The 23,243-nt window shown below is 47.8% G+C and overlaps 1 protein-coding gene and 1 long non-coding RNA gene across 3 annotated transcripts in view; one reads left to right on the top strand and one right to left on the bottom strand.

Annotated features, from left to right (window-relative positions):
* The window catches only part of LOC138366661 (uncharacterized), a 133,657-nt gene that overhangs the window by 87,776 nt on the left and 22,638 nt on the right, over positions 1–23,243 (bottom strand). The gene's annotated exons all lie outside the window — the stretch shown is intronic.
* LOC123755335 (uncharacterized) overlaps positions 16,968–23,243 on the top strand; it is a 47,490-nt gene continuing 41,214 nt past the window's right edge. For both annotated transcript variants that reach the window (XM_069327879.1, XM_045737871.2), the window contains exon 1: positions 16,968–17,462. In XM_069327879.1, coding sequence (XP_069183980.1) covers positions 17,298–17,462 — 165 coding nt within the window. In that variant the 5' untranslated portion in view covers positions 16,968–17,297. The remainder of the gene's footprint in view (positions 17,463–23,243) is intronic.

Here is a 23,243-nt window from a genome sequence, read left to right as displayed (position 1 = left end):
TTGACTCGGGAAGAACCTTATCAACATCGTCGGTGTAGATCAACTCTCCCATCCTCTCATGTGTTTATGGAGGCTTATCATTTATTTATTGAAGTGAAAATCCGATTGATAGGAGGACACGTTTCAGTCATGTTGAGGACATGTTTCGAGTTTAGATTTGGCTTAAATGAGCCTATGAGAAATGTGGTTAGGCTCAGCCAGACCTCCCAAGACCTAGGGCAACCACTGACGTTTCTCTTCAGGATGCCAACCTCAACAGCTGGCTAAGTCCCGTGAAAGTAGTTATTGTTACCTGTTCTTGGTTCTGGGAATCAATGTCCCCGCGGTCCTGTCTCTCTGACCAGGCCTTCTGATTGATGGTTTGATTCAACCAGGCTGTTAGATGCCGCTGCTTTAAATAGAGTTGTTAAATTAAAGGAAAGGTGCTCAAACGTTTCAGTGCCGTCGCGGGAATCGAACACGGGACCATTTGGTTGAGGGGCCGACTGCCGTGATGAAGGTAGTGACTGGTGCAGACACCGTAGCAGCGATTGCTCACGTCTGTTAAACAGTCAAGATTATCACGTATAAGAAGTTCCACAGAGATGCACCCAAACTGTGACCAGGGAAGACTCTCCAGGTCCACAAACTATACAGCAATAAGTATAGTTGCTTCTTGAAGAATGTGTATAATTAATACACGATCGGCAAACGTTAATTATCACGAACTGAAGAGACAAATACTCACCTAGTCATAAGATATACACCAGGTGCCAAGTATTAATTCTGAAAGTTGACGAAACAAACTTTCCTTTGTTTCCAGACAAGTGATTCAGAGCCTTTCCAGTCTTCCAGAAAGGTAACAATCTGTAATAAGCACTGGGTGTCGAACCTGGACTTGTCTCAACTCCATGAGAGCATTCACCAGGGGCCAGATTCACGAAGTAGTTACGCAAGTATTTACGAACGTGTACATCTTTCCTCAATCTTTGACGGCTTTGGTTACATTTTTTAAACAGTTTACAAGCATGAAAACTTGCCAATCAACTGTTGTTATTGTTATAAACAGCCTCCTGGTGCTTCGGAGCTCATTAACTCCTTAATAATTGTAGAAAAAAAGCAGCCAAAGATTGAGAAAACATGAACAGGTTCGTAAGTGCTTGCGTCACTGCTTCGTGAATCTGGCCCCCGTTTCCGTAGTAGTAGGAAACAAACGCACATCAATCGACTAGTCACTGGACACGTCTGCTGTCCGAGTGCACGTAATCACCTGTTTGCGTAATAAATTAAAAACCATTCGTATTGTTACAACAAAAACAAATCGATTGTTGTCATCATGTGATGGAAACAGCCAGTCACAACAGCCTGGCTTGAACATTACACACCCCAACTCTCACTTCTAAAAATAAGGGATGCATATATACATATATATATATAGAGAGATCTTCTTGAGATGATTTCGGGGCTTTAGTGTCCCCGCGGCCCGGTCCTCGACCAGGCCTCCACCCCCAGGAAGCAGCCCGTGACAACTGACTAACACCCAGGTACCTATTTTACTGCTAGGTAACAGGGGCATTGGGTGAAAGAAACTCTGCCCATTGTTTCTCACCGGCGCCTGGGATCGAACCCAGGACCACAGGATCATAAGTCCAGCGTGCTGTCCGCTCAGCCTACCGGCTCCCTATAAATAGGGAGAGGTGCTATAGGAAGATAAATAGAGATGCTATCTATGGTGCAATTGTAGGGACCCATAGCCTCCGGGAAGAGAATGAAGGGTATTCAGATAAGATCTTGTGGATTCTTGAGATGTATTATCAGATGCAGATGATGCAGAGGGAATTATCTCGAGATGATTTCGGGGCTTAGCGTCCCCGCGGCCCGGTCCTTGACCAGACCTCCTTTTTTTGTTATATATCCCCAGGAAGTAGCCCGTAGCAGCTGTCTAACTCCCAGGTACCTATTTACCGCTAGGTGAACAGGGGCATCAAGGTGAAAGACATTCTGCACGTTTGTTTCCGCCTCCACCGGGGATCGAACCCAGAACCTCTGGACTACGAACCGGAAGCGCTGTCCACTCAGCTGTCAGGCTCCTTGCCTGACAACTAACAGGCAACACATCAAATCAAAGACATCAAAGACAGAAAATGCACACATATTAATCTGCAAGAGATGCAATAAAGATGAATCAATGTCTTAAATATTTTATTGTCAAAACCAGTTATACTATTTGATATTCCCTGAACTAACACGAAGGAAAAACTACACACAAGTGTTCGCCAGTATACTCGAGATAACAATTTATGTAGAGCCAAAGGTTAAATATTTACCTCACTTCTGGCTTTGCATTTTTCATCAGTTTCGATATTCGATACATTTGTGAGGACGCGGGAGGAGGCTCGTGGGCAATTTTATTCAAGCCTGAATCTTAAAAGACTCTCCAGAGACGCAGTTTTGAAAACAAACAAATCACATCAATGTGTGAAGCTTTCAATGCAATGATTTTCAACGAGTATATGTGACATTCTTACCAGGCAAAGATATGCGTAAATATATGCACATACATATAGAAAGGCGGGGTCCAAGAGCTAAAGGTCGATCCTGCAGGCACAAATAAGGATATGAAAAATAGAGAAAAGTTCTTTTGCACAAGGACATCACAATACTGTTTGATTTCTATGAGAAAATATTTGGAGCAGAGCGGGGATCGAACCAGTGTCCTGTAGGTTCCAGGACGCTAGTTTGATCCCCCGTCCTGCTACAAATAACGTTATAGTGATTTCATTGCGAATTTGACGGAAACGTTTGGTGGAGAGCTCCATTATTTATACCAGAGTGCTACCAGGTTACGTATTAAACTTGGATGGTTGCAAGTCGGGTTAAGACGTGACTGGAGAGTTGCCCAGGACACTGGTTCGATCCCCGCCTTGCTGCAACGCCTTTCTTGCAGGCTTAATGGGCCATACGAGGCCGCTCTGATACATGAGTTTCGTTGGGTATATGTCTAACCTAGGCTGGAAACAATCCAATGATCCTACATCTACCGTCTTCCCTCATTGTCATGCCCTTATACTCTCCTTGTTACACTGCTCAGAGGAACACGAGAGACGCTGATAAAAGGAGAACCTAATAGGGGATTAATCAGCAGTTATAAGGAGCATTATCGTTGTTATGTCTCTCCAGGAAGACAAGGTGAAGGGGGCCAGCGACCCCCTTCCTGAGACATTACTTGTGATCAGTAGTGTGGCTGCTTCCCTCACGCACCCCCTCCTCCACCACCCTCACTCCCCCTCCACCACCCTCACCCTCACCCACCCCCTCCTCCACCACCCTCACTCCCCCTCCACCACCTTCACCCTCACCCACCCCCTCCCCCTCCTCCACCACCCTCACTCCCCCCTCCTCCACCACCCTCACTCCCCCCCTCCTCTACCACCCTCACTGAGTGCTTGAGTGCGTGCAAGTGTGTGTGTGTTCTTAGCGTGTGTGTGTTCTTAGCGTGTGTGTGTTCTTAGCGTGTGTGTGTGTGGTTTTGACTTGCGTGTGTGTTTACAAAACATCTTTAACACACTCTCGATGGTGTAACCAAAACTAGATCAAGGTGACTGTTAGATGAAGCACATGACACAGTTGTCATATCAAACATGTTGAGAAGATCATAGGAAATAAGGCAACTGCAGAAGGGCTATTGGCTCATGGGCGAGTGATTGATAAAGATTAAGCCACCCAAGAGGTGGCACGGGCATGAATAGCCCGTAAGGCTCATGGGAGACAGACAGTGTCCATATTTATATACCACAACAACAGCCACTAACCACCACAACAACAGCCACTAACCACCACAACAACAGCCACTAACCACCACTACAACAGCCACTAACCACCACAACAACAGCCACTAACCACCACAACAACAGCCACTAACCACCACTACAACAGCCACTAACCACCACAACAACAGCCACTAACCACCACAACAACAGCCACTAACCACCACAACAACAGCCACTAACCACCACAACAACAGCCACTAACCACCACTACAACAGCCACTAACCACCACAACAACAGCCACTAACCACCACAACAACAGCCACTAACCACCACTACAACAGCCACTAACCACCACTACAACAGCCACTAACCACCACAACAACAGCCACTAACCACCACTACAACAACCACTAACCACCACCACAAGACATCCTACCAACCAATAAAACACTCCCATCATCATCCTTCAAGTTGCACTCATGTCAAGTACACCAAAAATATTTTAGACTCGGGTGAAACAGTGTCAGAAGAGAGATACACACACACGTTCAATATACTCCGTTCACAAAGCCCAGAATGGAGACATATTGAACGTTTAAATCATATCCGCCGTCAGCACCAACACTACGATAACGCCCCGGGAGCAGGGGCAGGAGAAGGAGGGAGAGGGGGAGAAGGGAGAGGGGGATAAGGGAGAGGGGGATAAGGGAGAGGGGGATAAGGGAGAGGGGGATAAGGGAGAGGGGGAGAAGGGAGAGGGGGAGAAGGGAGAGGGGGAGAAGGGAGAGGGGGAGAAGGGAGAGGGGGATAAGGGAGAGGGGGAGAAGGGAGAGGGGGAGAAGGGAGAGGGGGAGAAGGGAGAGGGGGAGAAGGGAGAGGGGGAGAAGGGAGAGGGGGAGAAGGGAGAGGGGGAGAAGGGAGAGGGGGAGAAGGGAGAGGGGGAGAAGGGAGAGGGGGAGAAGGGAGAGGGGGAGAAGGGAGAGGGGGAGAAGGGAGAGGGGGAGAAGGGAGAGGGGGAGAAGGGAGAGGGGGATAAGGGAGAGGGGGATAAGGGAGAGGGGGATAAGGGAGAGGGGGATAAGGGAGAGGGGGATAAGGGAGAGGGGGATAAGTTAGAAGCTCATCTAGATGAAGAAAACCTTACTGGAGGCTACAAACACTTTCCTGACGACGCTAAGGAACACCTGTAGTACACCTGGGGTAGTGACCGACGCTAAGGAACACCTGTAGTACACCTGGGGTAGTGACCGACCCTGAGGGACACCTGTAGTACGCCTGGGGTAGTGACCGACCCTGAGGGAACACCTGTAGTACGCCTGGGGTAGTGACCGACGCTGAGGGAACACCTGTAGTACACCTGGGGTAGTGACCGACGCTGAGGGAACACCTGTAGTACACCTGGGGTAGTGACTGACGCTGAGGGAACACCTGTAGTACACCTGGGGTAGTGACCGACGCTGAGGGACACCTGTAGTACACCTGGGGTAGTGACCGACGCTGAGGGAACACCTGTAGTACACCTGGGGTAGTGCCCGACGCTGAGGGAACACCTGTAGTACACCTGGGGTAGTGACCGACGCTGAGGGACACCTGTAGTACACCTGGGGTAGTGACCGAAGCTGAGGGAACACCTGTAGTACACCTGGGGTAGTGACCGACGCTGAGGGACACCTGTAGTACACCTGGGGTAGTGACCGACGCTGAGGGAACACCTGTAGTACACCTGGGGTAGTGACCGACCCTGAGGAACACCTGTAGTACACCTGGGGTAGTGACCGACGCTGAGGGAACACCTGTAGTACACCTGGGGTAGTGACCGACGCTGAGGAACACCTGTAGTACACCTGGGGTAGTGACCGACGCTGAGGGAACACCTGTAGTACACCTGGGGTAGTGACCGACGCTGAGGGACACCTGTAGTACACCTGGGGTAGTGACCGACGCTGAGGAACACCTGTAGTACACCTGGGGTAGGGACCGACCCGCTGTTAAGAGAGCCTATAAACCCTGTTTAAGAGCAGCGAACAGCCCATTTAGGGGGTAACGATCAGCACATCGAGGTCTCGTCAACCTATTTACGTTTCATCAACCTATTTATCCCTCAAGGCAAAACCTATTTACACCAAACTGAAAATTGTAAATACTTATTTTAGTAAATCTTTCTAAAAAAAATATATTGACCGGAATTTATTAATTATTGTTTCAAGAGAAGGTTAAACGTATATATGAATTAGTTTTGGTGGGAATGAATTGGAGCTGCCTCGATTCATTCACATAGTTGTATTCACCTAGTTGTGCTTGCGGGGGTTGAGTTCTGCTCTTTCGGCCCGCCTCTCAACTGTCACTCAACCAACTGTTACTAACAACTAATTTTTTTTTTCCACACACACACACACACACACACACACACACACACACACACACACACACACACACACACACAGGAAGCAGCTGTAACTCCCAGGTACCTATTTACTGCTAGGTAACAGGGGCATCAGGGTGACGGAAACTGCCCATTTGTTTTTCCGCCGGCTGCCGGAATCGAACCCCGGTCCCTAGGTCCACGAGTCTAGAGCGCTATCCACTCAGCCAGCCAGCCCCACCCCCCCCCCCCCCCCCCGTCCTTACCCTGAGGTTACCTTGAGGTGCTTCCGGAGCTTAGCGTCCCAACGGCCCGGTCGTCGACCAGGCCTCCTGGTTGCTGGACTGATCAACCAGGCTATTGGACCCCCAACCAGTCCACCCACCTAAAGCGAGCGAGCGAGCGATCGTGCTCGTCCTACCCTCCCTCAGAGACATACAACTGAATAATTCCCGTTGTCAGAAACAGCCAATTTGTACGCAAGGTTGTCAAGATCGCCCAAGGTCACCTCACCCACTACTGACCTTCCACAGGGGGAGCAACCTGCACCCACCTGCCTTAATCCTCGGGGTACCAATTGTACTGCTACGTAAACAGACGCATCACCATGCGTGCCCAACCGTATCTGTCTGCTAGGGAACTGCACTCGGGGCCCCTCGCAAGGTATATGTTTGTTTCTAACACAGAGGTACACCAAATTCCAGGTATTATAGGACGACGAGGCCTCAGCACGATAGCTACACCTCGCGATATTTTACAGGATAACCAGATTCATGAAGCATACAAGTACATAACTGTATGACCATACATGGCATTATCCTACCCCATCGTGGCAGGAAATGACTCTAAATGCCCGCCACATTTAAATCCTTTAACCATGTACCGCTCCCTGGAATTTAACTTCGACCTTGTAAGCCTGATTGTACCTTCAGACAAGCATTTATCGTATTACATTATATTTTAAAAGCTGAACACACCTACATGTAAATAACGCCACTATGTGACATCGCAGCAAAAGGGGTTTATTTTGGGAATATGCTAATATTAGGTTATGAATACACAATGACTCTCAACACAGCCTCGGGACATAAAGCGGAAGGTCATATTTGCGCTGGACACGCAGGAGCAATCCACCTGATCATTTTTTAATTGCTATTTTTAGCGACAAAAGGTATACAAAATATAGCGCTCTGTAGGTAATAAATATTAGGATGGTGACTCTGTATACCGGTTGAGACTCTGAGACTCTAGGAAGTACAGTGACGCCGTCGGGGCGTCTAGGAAGCACAGTGACGCCGTAAGGGCGTCTAGGAAGCACAGTGACGCCGTCAGGGCGTCTAGGAAGCACAGTGACGCCGTCAGGGCGTCTAGGAAGCACAGTGACGCCGTCAGGGCGTCTAGGAAGCACAGTGACGCCGTCAGGGCGTCTAGGAAGCACAGTGACGCCGTCAGGGCGTCTAGGAAGCACAGTGACGCCGTCAGGGCGTCTAGTAAGCACAGTGACGCCGTCAGGGCGTCTAGTAAGCACAGTGACGCCGTCAGGGCGTCTAGGAAGCACAGTGACGCCGTCAGGGCGTCTAGGAAGCACAGTGACGCCGTCAGGGCGTCTAGGAAGCACAGTGACGCCGTCAGGGCGTCTAGGAAGCACAGTGACGCCGTCAGGGCGTCTAGGAAGCACAGTGACGCCGTCAGGGCGTCTAGGAAGCACAGTGACGCCGTCAGGGCGTCTAGGAAGCACAGTGACGCCGTCAGGGCGTCTAGGAAGCACAGTGACGCCGTCAGGGCGTCTAGGAAGCACAGTGACGCCGTCAGGGCGTCTAGGAAGCACAGTGACGCCGTCAGGGCGTCTAGGAAGCACAGTGACGCCGTCAGGGCGTCTAGGAAGCACAGTGACGCCGTCAGGGCGTCTAGGAAGCACAGTGACGCCGTCAGGGCGTCTAGGAAGCACAGTGACGCCGTCAGGGCGTCTAGGAAGTACAGTGACGCCGTCAGGGCGTCTAGGAAGCACAGTGACGCCGTCAGGGCGTCTAGGAAGCACAGTGACGCCGTCAGGGCGTCTAGGAAGCACAGTGACGCCGTCAGGGCGTCTAGGAAGCACAGTGACGCCGTCAGGGCGTCTAGGAAGCACAGTGACGCCGTCAGGGCGTCTAGGAAGCACAGTGACGCCGTCAGGGCGTCTAGGAAGCACAGTGACGCCGTCAGGGCGTCTAGGAAGCACAGTGACGCCGTCAGGGCGTCTAGGAAGCACAGTGACGCCGTTGGGGCGTCTAGGAAGCACAGTGACGCCGTTGGGGCGTCTAGGAAGCACAGTGACGCCGTCAGAACGTCTAGGAAGCACAGTGACGCCGTTGGGGCGTCTAGGAAGCACAGTGACGCCGTCAGAACGTCTAGGAAGCACAGTGACGCCGTCGGGGCGTCTAGGAAGCACAGTGACGCCGTCAGGGCGTCTAGGAAGCACAGTGACGCCGTCAGGGCGTCTAGGAAGCACAGTGACGCCGTCAGAACGTCTAGGAAGCACAGTGACGCCGTCAGGTCCTAAATTAAACTTACACGTTATTGAATAAACCCGAACACCACAAACAAGAACAGTGCCCCAAGATACAATTAACTACATAACTGCACAAATCTCAGAAAAATACACAATCCACAGATGTAGAAAACACCTCTTTCACTTACTGTGAATCAAAGGAATCAATACCCCGACTGAAAATGTATAAATACAACACATACAATTTAAAGCGGCTTTGTAAAACTGAGAAAATATTAATTTTAATTATATCTAATACACCAACCAAACCTGAAACCTTATCTTGCGTTTACCGAGAACATTGGTGTTAGTGAAGCTGAGATAATTTGACCGTGGAGGTGTCAGGAGGCTGGGATTGTCTGCTCTTAGTAATTAGCGTTTCAAGTTCATTTTTATGTCGTCAATTATGTCTGGTGAGCCACGACAAATTGAGGTGGTGGTGGTGGTGGTGCTGGTAGCCATGCTAGGTGGTGGTGGTAGCCATGAAGAATTGTGGTAGTGATGGTGGTAGCCATGAAGAATGGTGGGGGTGGTGGTGGTGGTAACCTTGCAGAATGGTGGTGATAATTTTGGTAGCCATACAAGATGGCAGCAGTGTCAGTAGCAATTCAACATGGCAATTGAAGTAGTTGTGTTAAACTGCCAAACACAGTTATTTCGAAAAATAGTAGAGCCAGTAGTGGTCGTTGTGGTGATAATAAGATTAAGAGAGGCACTAAATACATTACCAAATAATCTTCCAAGAACGTCTTCAATACACTGCCGGTACTGTGAACTGATGATTTAAAAAAGCATTTTCTCTCTTTCGGATCTTCCATTATTTTGTTTTCATCTACCTGAATAGTATCAACGGTAGTACCAGTGACAGTAATTGTGCATTCCAATAGTCTCAGTCTCTCTCCCAGAGTCTCAGTCTCTCTCTCTCAGAGTCTCTCTCTCTCAGTCTCTCTCAGTCTCTCTCAGTCTCTCTCAGTCTCTCTCAGTCTCTCTCAGTCTCTCTCAGTCTCTCTCAGTCTCTCTCAGTCTCTCTCAGTCTCTCTCTCTCTCTCTCAGTCTCTCTCTCTCTCTCTCAGTCTCTCTCTCTCTCAGTCTCTCTCTCTCTCTCTCAGTCTCTCTCTCTCTCTCTCAGTCTCTCTCTCTCTCAGTCTCTCTCTCTCTCTCTCAGTCTCTCTCTCTCTCTCTCAGTCTCTCTCTCTCAGTCTCTCTCTCTCTCAGTCTCTCTCTCTCTCTCAGTCTCTCTCTCTCTCTCTCAGTCTCTCTCTCTCTCTCTCAGTCTCTCTCTCTCTCTCTCAGTCTCTCTCTCTCTCTCTCAGTCTCTCTCTCTCTCTCTCTCAGTCTCTCTCTCTCTCTCTCTCAGTCTCTCTCTCTCTCTCTCAGTCTCTCTCTCTCTCTCTCAGTCTCTCTCTCTCTCTCTCTCAGTCTCTCTCTCTCTCTCTCTCAGTCTCTCTCTCTCTCTCTCAGTCTCTCTCTCTCTCAGTCTCTCTCTCTCAGTCTCTCTCTCCCCCCCCCCCCCGCCACCAATCAGCAGAGAGCGCATTACAAGAAACATGGCGCCTGGGGACTACCGCACATTATTGCGATTTTTAACCGAGTTTGCGGATTTTACAAACGGCTTTAATAAATTCTTGGAGTGCGAGCCGCTAGTAGCTTGATTAGAAGGAAGATGTGCGGTTTGCTGTGGTAGCAGGAATGTGAGATGGGGCTGTCTCCTGGCAGCGAGGGGGCTGTCTCCTGGCAGCGAGGGGGCTGTCTCCTGGCAGCGAGGGGGCTGTCTCCTGGCAGCGAGGGGGCTGTCTCCTGGCAGCGAGGGGGCTGTCTCCTGGCAGCGAGGGGGCTGTCTCCTGGCAGCGAGGGGGCTGTCTCCTGGCAGCGAGGGGGCTGTCTCCTGGCAGCGAGGGGGCTGTCTCCTGGCAGCGAGGGGGCTGTCTCCTGGCAGCGAGGGGGCTGTCTCCTGGCAGCGAGGGGGCTGTCTCCTGGCAGCGAGGGGGCTGTCTCCTGGCAGCGAGGGGGCTGTCTCCTGGCAGCGAGGGGGCTGTCTCCTGGCAGCGAGGGGGCTGTCTCCTGGCAGCGAGGGGGCTGTCTCCTGGCAGCGAGGGGGCTGTCTCCTGGCAGCGAGGGGGCTGTCTCCTGGCAGCAGGGACTATCTTTTGACAGTGGGGGTTGTATTCTGGCAGTGGGGACTGTTTGCCAGCAGTGGGGGGGGGGTTTCTGTCAATGGAGGCTGGCTTCTGAGCCTAACCGGTCTCAATCAGCCGACTGATTCAACGGAAGTCACAATTGTCTAGAATATGTGACTTGGCTCACCCAAGCCACATATCCCAGACAGTTTTAACATACACAATACAATACATAATGAATATACGGGTCCCGTATATACGTGTTTCAAGCGTAGGTGAGACATAAATGGGTTTGGGTGGAGAGAGATAGAAGCTGCCTCGTATGGGTCAATAGGACCTCTGCAGTTTCCTTTTTCTTGTGTTGTCTTAAGACGAAATAGGCAAAAGAGAACAAAAGGTGTCGCCTTGATGGAAGCTGCGATTCTGCTATGCAAGTCGAATTTGCTATACGTTCCAACATATACATGCTATACTACCAACATCCATCGAATGCTTCTAATCCAGTATTTATACTTAATATAATGAGAGCTGGTTGACTAGTCTTCTAACGGACATAAATACCCACGATCCAGACACCCCTGGAGATGCCTGCTGCAGCGGACCCCAGAGCCGGACCCCTGCGGATGACCCCTGCGACTGACCCCTGGGGTGGACCGCAGGGACCCCTGCCGCAGGTACTATACTTGCAATTAAAATAATGACTTGCAATCACTGGTGTTGCAGGTGTGTGGTGGCACCGTCTCACCATAACGTGTCCACACACAGCCACCATCCTCTGCCCCAGTATGACACTGGCACCACCAAACAAGTGCCAAAACTTGTTTTGCAAACAGCTTAATTTAGTGAACATATTTACTGGATCAGCAATCTTACACACCACTTACACAGGCGTGCACCAAGTTCAATGTACAAATACATTTAATATTAAACATTAATACCTATTGCCAACAATAAACGGTTGTGCGTAGAGGATTTAATCCTCTTTATAATGGCTGCTGACAAGATAATCCTCCAAGGTAATCCTCTAAGGTAATCCTTCAAGTTATTCTGGCCACTGTGCTGGAGGTTGGTCGGCGTACCCCCAGAGTGCAACAAGGATAGGTATATTTTGTGGAAATAATTTGTGAAAACCGTCTTGAGAAATTGAATATATTTATGCTTCAGTCCCAGAATGGCCCTCCGTGCTGCTACAGTCCCCTGGGGCCCCCTCTGCAGCACCCCTGCACCGCGTACTGTGCTCATACCAGACACACACACACACACACAACCACAACACCCCCTGTTCACGTATCATGCACCACTTCCACAGGATATCCCATTACTCTCCGAGTATCATAGTGTTTTACACAGCCAGTGTTGATCGTCACGCGAGTCCTCGTCGCCCTGCCTGGGACCACCAGGCCTGGGAGATAGGGTAGTGGGGGTGGAGGCGTGGGAGGTGGGGGGGGGGCGTGGGAGGTGGGGGGGGCGTGGGAGGTGGGGGGAGGCGTGGGAGGTGGGGGGGGGCGTGGGAGGTGGGGGGGCGTGGGGAAGCAAGGAGGGCGTGGATTCAGCGACGACAACATTCGTCGATTAAGAAATGTTGTCGTCGTTAATGCACAAACTTTTTTCTGCCTCGAAGACGACCACTTCTCATCCGTCAACACCACAGAAACATCATTCGTCTAACACACACACACACACACACACACACACACACACACACACACACACACACACACACTGGAGCTTTCCGGGCCCTATATACAGGGAAGTTGAGACCCACTCTTGAATATGCATCCCCAGCATGGAACCCTTATCTAAAAAAAAGGCCAGAAAAAAATTAGAAAAGGTCCAATGATATACAATGAGACTCGTTCCGGAGCTGAAAGCATTGAGCTGTGTGAAAAGACTGAAGGAACTGGACCTTACCACACTGGAGGAAAGGAGAGAGAGGGTGGACATGATAACAATATATATGAGATTCTGAGGAAATTGTCAAAGCAGACAAAGCAGCGTTGTACAAAACTAGGAACAGCAGAATGAGGGGTAATAAATGAAAGCTGGAGACGCAAATGAGTCATAGAGACATCAGGAGAACTTCTTCAGTGTTAGAGCTGTCAGTAAATGGAAAAGGTTAGTTGCAAAAGCCGATGATGCAAATTCGACTCAACATTCTAAATGGAAATATGATAAAAAGAGTGTGCAAGGAGTCACTGCATTAATCTATAAACCTTTAGAAGGCGGGGCTAGGAGCCTAACTCGACCCTGCAAGCACATCTAGCTGAGTACATCTAAGTGCGTACATCTAGATGAGCACATAAACCACGTCGAGCACGCACCTCACGACGCTGGAAGACAGAAGAGCTAGGAGAGACATGATCACCACATACAAAATTCTCAGGGGAATTGACAGGGTGGACAAGGATGGATTATTTAACACGGGTGGCACACGCACAAGGGGACACAGGTGGAAGCCGAGTACCCAAATGAGCCACAGAGACATTAGAAAGAACTTTTTCAGTGTCAGAGTAGTTAGTAAATGGAATGCACTAGGAAGTGATGTGGTGGAGGCTGATTCCATACACAGTTTCAAATGTAGATATGATAGAGCCCAGTAGGCTCAGGAATCTGTACACCAGTTGATTGACGGTTGAGAGGCGGGACCAAAGAGCCAGAGCTCAACCCCCGCAAGCACAATTAGGCGAGTACATAGAAACTTCTATAGAAGTATAGAAACACAGGACCGAGCGGGCAGCGTTCCGGATACATAGTCGACGAACCGGGTTCCATTCCTGGAAGAGAAAATCAAATGGGCAGTTTCTTTCATCTAATGCCTCTATTTACCTAGCCGTAAACATAGGGAATTTAACAACAAGGAAAAACTATTTCTCGCATTTGACACACTGACCTACAGTTTGAAAAATAAAAAAATCATATTTACAATATTATGACTCGAGTGTTATTTAAGAGAATAATTCAAGATGACTCCACATATTTGAAGTTTTAAATTGTCTTTTTTTTATATAAGGAAATGTAACAATAAGGGAAAACAATTTTTTTTTTATTTTACCCAAACTTACCTGCAGTTTGAAAAACACGATGGATATTTTTTTTTTTTTTTTTTTTTTTTTTTTTGAGATATATACAAGAGTTGTTACATTATTGTACAGCCACTAGTTGCCACTCGGGCAGGTCCCTGGAATACGATCCCCGCCGCGAAGAATCGTTGTTACAACCAAGTACTTATTTTACTGTTGCGTTAAACAGAGGCTACAGTTAAGGATTTGCGCCCAGTAAATCCTCCCCGGCCAGGATACGAACCCATGACAAAGCGCTCGAGGAACGCCAGGCGAGTGTCTTACCACTACACCACGGAGACTCGAGATTATAAATTTTACGCTCGGGTGCTGATTTTAAGCGTAACTGAGGATGATCGCGCATACTTGAAGTTTATACACTGGTCAGGGAGTACAGCCAGAGTGAAGGTTACAGCCAAGGAATACAGCCAAGGAATACAGCCAGAGTGAAGGTTACAGCCAAGGAATACAGCCAGAGTGAAGGTTACAGCCAAGGAATACAGCCAGAGTGAAGGTTACAGCCAAGGAATACAGCCAGAGTGAAGGTTACAGCCAAGGAATACAGCCAGAGTGAAGGTTACAGCCAAGGAATACAGCCAGAGGAAGAGGGTTAAAGCCCAAATAGTAAGAAGGAGGAGGAGGAGGAATTAAGAAAGCATTAAGATCTAAAGCCAAGAGAGCCGAGGGCTGGGAGCAGCGTTGATGTTGCACATGTTGCAAGCGGAGGGAGGCTTGTACCCCCCTCAAGATAACCTCAAGATAACCCCCCCCCATCCATCCCCCAACAAAGTTTGTTAAGAACAACGCCAAAAAACCTTTGCTCTTTCATTTGCCAACATTTTCGCGACAGTTTTAAGTTAAAAGGAATCACCGGGATAATGATAGGAGCTCCGACCCGCGGACACACCCACGCACACGCACGCGCATGCACACACATACACATGATAGAGCTCGAGAAGCTCAGAAATCTGTACACCAGTTGATTGACGGTTGAGAAGCGGGACCAAAGAGCCAAAGCTCAACTCCCGCAAGCACAACTAGGTGAGTATAATTAGGTGAGTACACACACACACGTACTGGCACTTCTCGGATGCCTCAAGGTACTCACAATTAGGCGAGTACAATTACGTCAGTACACACAAATTAGTAGTAACAGTTGATTGATAGTTGAGAGGCGGGCCGAAAGAACAGAGCTCAACCTCCGCAAGCACAACTAGGTAAACACACACAAGTTAACCGTTAATTCAACAATATTCTCTTACACTAAACGCAACATTTCTTAGGCAGTCGCCCGGCCCCACACGTTAAAACTGCGACGGTTTAGGGAAAACAAAAACCACAGCAATAATGACGCTTCCTGGTACTAATGAGTCCAGGTTCCGGTGGGTTAGGTGGGTTGCACAGGTTCAGACGCTTCTAGATAGGAAAAACCGCTACGTTTTTTACGGAGTGGTAACCCAGAGAACGGGATGATTAATTGTAACATTTAAACTCATCTATTCATCAACCGTACAAAATCGGACTGTTGATCCCAACAAAGAACTGCTGTAATACCCTCAAATAGCACACTTAAGTGTCATTTCCTAGGCCTATATGTCTAATGTATGATATAGGTCTAATTTAGCACACATTCGGGCTAAACTAGGCCTAGCAAAATTTAGGACTGTTGCCTTCTTTCTCGTGCCGGCAACGATATTCAGAATAATGCGAAACGAGACCAGTTTTGGGTTCAACCGTCTATGTGTGTCGGAGCAATGTTAGGGGCACTAAAGATCCCGTCTCCACCCCCCCCCCACACACACACACACCACTCCGTCATAAACGTGTCCTACGACCTTCGTAATCTCATCTTTACCAAGAAAACGTTTGTTGCAACAAATGAACATGTTGCAGACGCCTCTATCGCTGTTGCCAGATACATGTGTGTGCCCGACTGATCACAATATAATCAGCCACCACGTGCCCGTACACACACACACACACACACACACACACACACACACACACACACACACACACACACACACACACACACACACACACACACACACACACACACAGTCCGCGTGTTTCCTAAATCTGGTGTAAGTTAGAGAAAGGATTCTCTAAATGACTCCTAAGTAATATATATTACGAACGACTAAATACTAACCTAAACGGTCCCCACGAGAAACCTCAACTTCCTGTTAGGTAGCGATCTCTATTCTCAAACATACAGTACGTAGTTTTACACACGGAATTGACCAATTCGTTAAAAAAGCGACGTATTAGCCAAATTTAAAATACTACATGGAGGGAACCTGGTGGAGGGTGATGGAGGGGGAAGGGAATCATCAGGGGAAAGTGCCAAGCCATTACGACTATATAGCACTGAGAAGGAGGGTCAGGATAAGGATTTGGGATGGGACGGGGGGGATAAGGAATGGTGCCCAACCACTTGTGGATGGTCGGGGATTGAACGCCGACCTGCATGAAGCGAAACCGTCGCTCTGCCGTCCAGCCCAAGTGGTTGGGCATAAGGTGGTGGAGGGTCCTGCTGGTATGCTTGTAAACAAGCAACCTGTCTTCGGGCTATGTTCATTCCATCCAGCGGTCGACCCCAAAGACACATTTATAAATTTTAATGCTGTTCATTCAAAATTGTAATTTTCTCAAATATAAATTAATATTAGTATATTTTAGCATACTGTGCGTATTTAGGCATTGGTTTAGTTAGGTGTTTAGGTTCTGTTGACATTTACAGAGTTGAGATTCGAACAGAGGTGAACAGAGGTAATCAGTGAAGCATTGTTCCGGAAGTGTTCGGACGTCAGCAGTTGTGAGTCGTGTGTAAACCGTTTTTCATTCATGAACAGCGGGTTTGGCGGGTGTTTGGCGGGTGTTTGGCGGGTGTTTGGCATCACTTTTGGCCTTTGTGAGGACTGGCTGAAACAGGACATCCCTGAGTTCGAATGCGTGTCCGTGTTAATTATATTTGCTCCTAGCGTCGCAACTTCAGCTTTCATTGCCGCGCGCATTTGTGTGTGCGTGTGTACGTGTGCGTGTTTGTGCGTGCGTATGTGTGCGTACAAGGGGTGACTGTGGTAGGTGGGGCGAACTTAACAACATATGGTGCGGAAGCAGCAACGCTCCCACCCACCCACACACACCCACCCACACACACCATGTATGAGGCAGTGTAGCGCCCACTACCGTTGACAACACACCTCCACCCCCCTCAACACTCTCCTCCACAGCACCAGAAACGTCACGCCCATCAGGACAAGTGATTGTTGTGGGTGTAGTGTATTGTTGCAAATGTTGTGTAGGAAGGATCAACAGTTACGCTTACAACCTAACCTTCCTAACGGTGAACGGTCGCCATCTCCCACTCCATCTGGCTTGCGAAGTGGCAAACATTCACGACTGGGAAAATGTGCAGAAATCAGCGTTCTTGAAAAAGGACTCATCCTTTCCTCTCTGTACTCTAACGCCTGAGGACAATGTCAACACAGAGTATACAGAAGACAGTATGTGAACCAGTGAGAGACAAGAGTGTTGAGGAGGAGGAGGATGAACAGGGGAAGAAGGAAGAAGACGATAATATAGAGGGAAGTGGAGGAGAGGCAGAGACAAGATCTCTCAAGACAGTTACCCTCGTCGCAACGGTAAGACACTCCAATAAGCATGTTCTTATATTACTTTAACGTCTCTTTGTTTATATAAATATTTCCTTTCGTTATATCAAAAGATTTAGAAGCCAAAGCCTAAGCGTATCTCCGGCCTAATGGTAAGCCTGTAAGTCTCACATCAGCCTAATGGTAAGCCTGTAAGTCTCACATCAGCCTAATGGTAAGCCTGTAAGTCTCACATCAGTTTGGAAACTAAAAAAATCTGAACGCCGATATATTTTACGTAATTGTGCAATAAGTTACGTGTAACTGTCGTCCAGACTGTAATTGCCGCGGGTGTCGTTTAGCGGTACAGTGACGTTACAGTAAGCGGCCCTTGTGGACCCTCGTTGTTTCTCAGGTGTGGGATCCAACACCGCCACGATCCTCTTAACATATTTACTCACAATACTTAAAAGACGTTTCATAGACTCGCTTCAATATGTGTCTAGGAAAACAGATGTCTAATGTAGTCTATGTAAGACAGGCGAAGATGTGTTGATGTTGGTTGACCTTGTAACCTCCCTTCAGTCACCTGTTGTTGAGTGCTCAGCGACTCGCTACATTATGTTGACTGACAGGTCTCTAAGGTGTCCGTGGCGGACAGAAGACTATGAATGTAACCTCGTTAGCGCTGTATGACCAAATCTGTGGTAGAAAACTATAAACAGCTGCCGAACACCCCCAATTTTATGTTATACAACGATACAGTTCTATACAATACAGTTTATTATTCAACAATGTAAACGAGCATTTGTATAGGAATCTAGCTAATCCTTATCATAAACTAATAAAGAATAATAATAATAATAATTTTTATTTAGGCAAAGGTACATACATAAAGAGATTTTACAAAGTTTGTTGGCTTTATAGATAGGAGCTAGTACATACAATGCCTAAAGCCACTATTACGCAAAGCGTTTCGGGCAGAGCAGGAATAATCATGACAACCATATCTTCCCTTTGTTGGTGGCAGGCCATCCCTTCCTCTCCACACTTCAGTACAACAATCGACTTGAGAATGGTCCAGAACGGACCCAAGCGTCGTCGTCCCTTCACTTTCTAGTGTGTGGTCTGGTCAACATATTTCAGCCACGTTATTGTGACTCCTCGTCTGCATTCAGTACAACACCTCACGACGGTGAGAGCAGCTTTTGTAACACCACAATCACTGCTAAAGGCAGGGTCCAGGAGCTGAATTCCCATATGGTTTGCAACCTGTCCTCTTAAAAAGAACGTCGCTTTTGGCCGTTTGCCCGTATGGCCGAATTTGGACGTAATTTGAAAATGAAAAAAAAATGAAAATAAATTTGGGATTTTTTTTTTTTCAACAAGAGTAAGTTAAGGGTCCTCTGATAGGTTAGGTGGGCAGGAAATTCTCATAAAGTTTCAAAACGTTATGGAAAACGTTAATTTAAAGTGTCCTCTTATAACCTCTGCGCGTAAGCCTGACGACTCAAATAGAAAACGGAACAGAACGTCACTTTTGTGAGTCGATTTCATTTCAAATTACGTCCAAATTTGGCCATAGCGCGCATATGAGCGAAAAGTGACGTTAATTTTAAGAGGACGGGTTGTATGTCCACCCATGGGTAACATGGGGCTTGCCATGCAAAGTTGAGTAGAATAACTGTTCCCTCGTATCCGAACACGCGGTCGACAGCCGGACACGCTCGCTTGCAACTTTGTGACTGTAAATGTGCAGTTATTTATGTAAAAATGTGCGACGCTCAGAGTGACAGCTGCCAAGCGCCGTTTGTAACACCTTTGTTACCTGGTGGCGCCGCCAGTAACACCTTTGTCTACCTGGGGCCAGATTCACGAAAACACTTACGCAAGCATTTACGAACCTGTACATCTTTTCTCAATCTTTGGCGGCTTTGTTTACAATTATTAAACAGTTAATGAGCTGCAAAGCACCAGGAGGCTGTTTATAACAATAACAACAGTCGAATGGGAAGTTTTCATGCTTATAAGCTGTTTAATAAATGTAACCAAAGCCGTCAAAGATTGAATAAAGATGTACACGTTCGTAAGTGCTTTCATGAATCTGGCCCCTGGTGGCGACAGTGGCCCCAGCCCCCCCACCTACCCACTGTGTTACCTGCACCTCTTATCTGGCTTCCTCCTACGTGGGGACATTATTTTGAGGCTACTACCTCTTCCCCACCATCACCACTATCTCTACCTCCACCACCACCACCACCATCTCTCAAGCCAACACAAGGCTGACGTCTTCCTCTCATCTTCCTCAACACTAACTTCTAATACTGTCTACCTGTCCCGCTAACAGTGCTTTCCTAGCTACACTTCCCTGCCTCGTCAGGTCACCAGCAGTGCCACACACCCTACCCATTACGGAAAGATTAGTGCCCCATATATTACAGCTATAGTTACAGTCCCATTACAGACGCGGCTTTTCATTAATCCCGCCCTTGATAACAATTGTTAAATTCCCCCATATATGCGCCCATATATTTGTATTTCCCCTCATTCTCTCCGTCCTCCCCCTTCCTCACTTACCTCCTAAACGTCCCATTTTCTTGCCCATTCATCCTGTTTCTCAGTGTGGATATTTGCCTCTATTCTCCCCTATTATGATCACCAGCAAAGCGGGCTATACAATCCGTTCTCTCCCCCCTATTTCATTGCATTTTTGTCCGCAATTGACCAATATGTTAAATATGCGATGTATTAGTCAAAATTTAGCCCCCCCCCACCCTTGTAATATTTAGTGTGTCCGTATCAGGTCTCGATAGAGGTTAAGCCGGATGATTGGCTTCGTATGTTTCTCAAAAGGCAAAACAGTTACATTTGTTTACGGATTGGCAAATCGAGAGAACGTGCAGCATTGTTACGTTATCCAATGATCCGCTCATGACTGTGTTTGGTGACTTAAGGAGCAGACGGAACACTTGAGACAGCATCAAGTTTCAAGTTCCGTATTCATCTTTCTGTCGTGAGGTGACGAGACGCGACGCCAGGTAAATGATGCTTTTAACAACTATTTGGTAAAAACGTACCAAAATGAACTGTTGCAGTCACACCTCTTATGGTGTCCCTCTTATGTGAGAGGGAAGAAGGAAATAGAGAGGAGGGAAAGGAAAGAGAAACAGACACAGAGAGACAGACAGAGAAACACAGAGAGACAGAGAAACACAGAGAGACAGAGAAACACAGAGAGACAGAGAAACACAGAGAGACAGAGAAACACAGAGAGACAGAGAAACACAGAGAGACAGAGAAACACAGAGAGACAGAGAAACACAGAGAGACAGAGAAACACAGAGAGACAGAGAAACACAGAGAGACAGAGAAACACAGAGAGACAGAGAAACACAGAGAGACAGAGAAACACAGAGAGACAGAGAAACACAGAGAGACAGAGAAACACAGAGAGACAGAGAAACACAGAGAGACAGAGAAACACAGAGAGACAGAGAAACACAGAGAGACAGAGAAACACAGAGAGACAGAGAAACACAGAGAGACAGAGAAACACAGAGAGACAGAGAAACACAGAGAGACAGAGAAACACAGAGAGACAGAGAAACACAGAGAGACAGAGAAACACAGAGAGACAGAGAAACACAGAGAGACAGAGAAACACAGAGAGACAGAGAAACACAGAGAGACAGAGAAACACAGAGAGACAGAGAAACACAGAGAGACAGAGAAACACAGAGAGACAGAGAAACACAGAGAGACAGAGAAACACAGAGACAGAGAAACACAGACACATAGAGAGACAGTAACTATTTAAGGGGAACGAAATGATGGCAAATAATGGATGAATGATATCCGACATTTACCATCAAGAAATATTGCTATTCAAAACCTCTCTTATATTCAACCCCTAACACATAAGTGCATTCAAACTGCCGATCCATCTCAAGATACTCTCTCTCACTCTCTCACTCTCTCACTCTCTCTCTCTCTCTCTCACTCTCTCTCTCTCTCCTATCACCAAAATATATTAAAACGACCTTATCTGGCTCTTTAAGCTTACCCAGCAGAGTGAGAAAACTTACAGGAAATTCTTTATTGGCGGATGTCACTCTGGTACAACTAACAGCCCCTTGAAACAGCCTCGTACAACAGGGCCGGTAACAGTCCCGTTTGGGTGTGAGGCAATGGAGAGAAACGAATAAACGGGAGATTTGTTTCACAGGTCACAATAGCGTGCCTGATCAAATGTCCAAACTCTCACATATGACCCATGAGAGTGACGAAGTTTCGGTCCGTCCTGCATCCTCAGTCATCATTCTAAAGGTTCAAAACGGACTGAAACGTCGTTCCCGTTGGCACAGTATCTGAGAGCCAGTCCAATTCAACGCCGAATTATTGCTGAATCGACGTCAATCAAACGCCATTCTTGGATAGTGTTCCTACTTGCGTCATCTTCGTCTTGTTTTACGTCTGGGGTTGTATTATTCTGTAATAATGTTGGAATATTTTTTAACAGTTAATAGAACAGTTATACGGAAAGTTATTTTGTACTGTCTGTATTCCTTTTATTTTTGTTCACAAGGTTTATTGTGTCCAGGCGTGGGTGTACAGTTAAGCCGCGACTCACGTGAGCACGTGTATGCATACCGGAGTATGCACGGGTTTCATGTGTGCGTGTGTACACTACGTGCGTCTCTTGGACTGCATCTATGCGTGTATAAATGGTCGAGCGGGCGTACGCATCAAGTGCAATCACGTCATGAAATTTACTCATCGAATGAATACATGCCTGAGTATGTTGAACCATTCAGCGAATACTTGCTTAGGTATATATTCAAGTTTCCTTGCACAATCAAACTTGCAATTCATGCAAGTCACATTTCTAACGGGGATTCAAACCAAAAAACTTTCGAAACTCCTTCGAACACCTGCCGCAGATGCTACGCATGGAAACCGAACACGAATCATTGCCTCGAACAAGCGACAGGAAAGCCAATATATGACAACGTTACTAACGGACCCAGCGAGCCATTAGATGACGTCGCACGCAAAATTCCGCCTCCAGGAGGGGTCACTCAACCGTTTAAGGCTTCGGTCTCAACACTTGGGACCGAAGTGTTGGGCAATACGCCCCTGGCGCTTGACACACTTTCCATGAGGCGCGGGTACACTTGGCAGGTGACTGGTGAGGTTGTGAGGTTGTGGAGAACTGCAGGAGTGGCGTTGTGGTGCGGGGGAGTGGGGCGGTTTTTCTGGGCGCCTCATTCATGTGTTTGGACAGGGCGGTCCAGTGCTATACGGTCACCTCAGAGGGATTTGTAGAGCTGCAGAAAGGATTTAGTGGAAGCGTTGCTGGTGTGTGTGTGTGTGTGTGTGTGTGTGTGTGTGTGTGTGTGTGTACTCACCTAATTGTACTCACCTAATTGTGCTTGCGGGGGTTGAGCTCTGGCTCTTTGGTCCCGCCTCTCAACCGTCAATCAACTGGTGTCAATCAACTGTGTGTACTCACCTAATTGTGCTTGCGGGGGTTGAGCTCTGGCTCTTTGGTCCCGCCTCTCAACGTGTGTGTGTGTGTGTGTGTGTGTGTGTGTGTGTGTGTGTGTGTGTGTGTGTGTGTGTGTGTGTGTACTCACCTAGTTGTGTTTGTGGGGGTTGAGCTCTGGCTCTTTGGTCCCGCCTCTCAACCGTCAATCAACTGGTGTACAGGTTCCTGAGCCTATTGGGCTCTATCATATCTACACTTGAAACTGTGTATGGAGTCAGCCTCCACCACATCACTGCCTAATGCATTCCATTTATTAACTACTCTGACACTGAAAAAATTCTTTC

This window comes from Procambarus clarkii, chromosome 20 (assembly GCF_040958095.1).
Source record: "Procambarus clarkii isolate CNS0578487 chromosome 20, FALCON_Pclarkii_2.0, whole genome shotgun sequence".
NCBI lineage: Eukaryota > Metazoa > Arthropoda > Malacostraca > Decapoda > Cambaridae > Procambarus > Procambarus clarkii.
Note: the sequence above shows the minus strand (reverse complement) of the source record. Positions and strands in the feature narration are given on the sequence as shown.